This window comes from Eimeria necatrix, genomic scaffold (assembly GCF_000499385.1).
Source record: "Eimeria necatrix Houghton genomic scaffold, Enh_scaff1351, whole genome shotgun sequence".
Classification (NCBI taxonomy): domain Eukaryota; phylum Apicomplexa; class Conoidasida; order Eucoccidiorida; family Eimeriidae; genus Eimeria; species Eimeria necatrix.
The window spans coordinates 5,001-7,217 of record NW_013652100.1 but is presented as its reverse complement, the minus strand read 5'-3'; the positions used below and the strand labels follow the sequence as shown (position 1 = coordinate 7,217).

The 2,217-nt window shown below is 57.2% G+C and overlaps 1 protein-coding gene across 1 annotated transcript in view; it reads right to left on the bottom strand.

Annotated features, from left to right (window-relative positions):
- Positions 1-673: 673 nt before the first annotated feature.
- The window catches only part of ENH_00011410 (hypothetical protein, conserved), a gene marked incomplete at both ends in the record, with an annotated part of 5,303 nt that continues 3,759 nt past the window's right edge, over positions 674-2,217 (bottom strand). The window contains 2 exons of the mRNA XM_013578908.1: positions 674-1,823; positions 2,035-2,138. Of these exons, the coding sequence (XP_013434362.1) occupies positions 674-1,823; positions 2,035-2,138 (1,254 nt within the window). The remainder of the gene's footprint in view (positions 1,824-2,034; positions 2,139-2,217) is intronic.

The following is a 2,217-nucleotide window of genomic DNA, read 5'->3' as shown; positions in this document are numbered from 1 at the left end:
TGCAATAAAAGTCATTAACAGAAAAAAACAGAAAAGATGAAAAATAAAAAGTAAAAAGTTAAGAAAGAAATAAAAGAAATAAAAGAAATGAATTAAAAGTCATTAAAAAGGAGAAAAAGAAACAAAAAAACGCAGAAAGAGACAAAGGAAACAAAAAGAAAAGAAGATAAAAAGAAATCAAAAAAAGAGAAAAAAGATTAAAGAAATAAAAAAGGATTAAAAACGGAAAGAGAAAAAGAGCGAAGACAGTTGCTGCAGCAAAAGAAAATAAATAAAAATGCGACAGACACAAAAAGGAATTTCCTCTTTGTTAAATCCTGAAAAGCAAAATGAACAAGTGCAACCTGGTAAGCTGCTGCTGCTGCTGCTGCTGCTGCAGCGGCAGCTGCAGCAGCGGCTGCAGCTGGCCTAGCAGCGGGGTTCGGTTGCTTCTTCTCTTGCTGCGCTGCTGCTGCTGCTGCTGTTGCTGCTGCTGCTGCTGCAATTCGCTGCAGCGCAGCAGCAGCTGCGTGAGCTGGTTCTAAAGCTGCTGCCGTCTCGGCCGCTGCTGCTGCTGCTGTCGCAGCGCCTGCTGCTCCTGCGGCAGCAGACCAGCAGACTGTGCTGCTGCCGCCGCAGCAGCAAATCGTGTTGCAGCAGCAGCAGCAGACCCTGCTGATGCTGCTGCTGCTGCTCAAAGGAAGTCCTCCTCGTCTACTTCTGGAATAAGAAGCTCTGATGTCCCTCCTGCTGCTGCTATTGAGTCTGCGAAGCGCGGCAGGGAGGCTTGCTGCTGCCGTTTGTCGCGGGCTGCTGCTGCTGTTGCTGCTGCGGCAGTTACTGCTGCTGCGTGCTGCTGCTGCAGCGGGTGCCCCGCTCCCGGCAGGCCCGCACCAGCAGCAGCAGCAGACACTGAGGCAGCAGCAGCAGCAGCAGCAGCAGCCGCAGCCGCGCGGTGGCGCTGCACCTCCTCCGCGGTTCGCTGCTGCTGCAGCTGGTGCTGCTGCAGCGCATGGGCGCTGGCGCTGCAGCCTCGCAGCAAGTGCTGCTGTAGCTGATGCAGCTGCTCCTGCTGCTGCTGCTGCTGCTGCAGCAGCTGCTCCTGCGTCTGGGCACTGACGTGCGGCCCAAAAAACTGCTCGTGGAAGGCAGGGTTGAGCCCGTGCTGCTGCATAAAGAGCTCTTGCTGCTGCTGCAGCAGCGCAGCACGCTTCTTGTCTTCTGCTTCGAGCACAATTGCAGCAACAGCAGCAGCAGCAGCAGCTTTCTTCCGGTTTCTGTTCTTTGTTGCAACTCCGCCCCCCCTTTTCTTTGGCTCAGCAGGCTGAGAGCCCCCCGAGCCGGCCCCAGGAGTGGCCTGGGAAGCAGCAGCAGGTGCTGCTGCTGCTGCTGCTGCTGCTGGTGCTGCTGCTGCGGAGCTCGCCGGCGTCACGCCCGCCGCGCCGCCCCCAGAAGGAGCAGCAGCAGCAGCAGTTGCTGCAGACTCGTGGACCCGAGAGGCGCCCTCGCCAGCTGCTTGAGCAGCAGCAGCAGCAGCAAGATTTGCTGCTGCTGCTGTCGGCACTAGGGGAGCTGCAGCAGGAGCGCTGGACGCTGCTGCGTTGGCTGCATGCGCCAGGTGCTGCCTGCTCGCAGCAGCAGCAGCAGACTGCTGCTGCTGCATGTGGTGCTGGAAGTAGTGCTGTTGCTGCTGTTGCTGCTGCTGCTGCTGCTGCGAGAACGCCATTTGCTGCAGCGGCGTAGAAGGAGGTGCAGCAGCAAGACGAACAGCAGCAGGAGGCAGCCGCGGGGGCTCTGCCTGTAGGTCGAAGTGCAGCAGCTCTAAAAACTGCAGCAAACGATTCCTGCAGCAGCAGCAGCAGCAGCAGAGTCAAAAATAAATCTACCGCAGCAACAGCAGCAGCTGCTGTAGACGCTGCTGCTGCTGAATCTGTTGCGGTTCGAGGCTGCGGCTCTAATTAAGCGGGGACCAGTTAGCTGCTGCTTCAGCAGCAGCAGCAGCAGCAGCAGCAGCAGCAGCAGCAGCAGCAGCAGCAGGCCTAAGGGGCGCCGAACCTAAAGGAGAGAGGAATGATGCTTCCTGCTGCTGGGATTTGCAGCAGCATCCGAAGATCTAAAGGCGTTAGCCGCAGCAGCAGCAGCCGTTGGCTGTGAGCAACCTGCAGCAACAGTGCAGCAGCAGCAGCAGCAGCAGCAGCAGCAGCACGGTCAAGGAAAGAAAGGTCGTGCTCCAGCAGC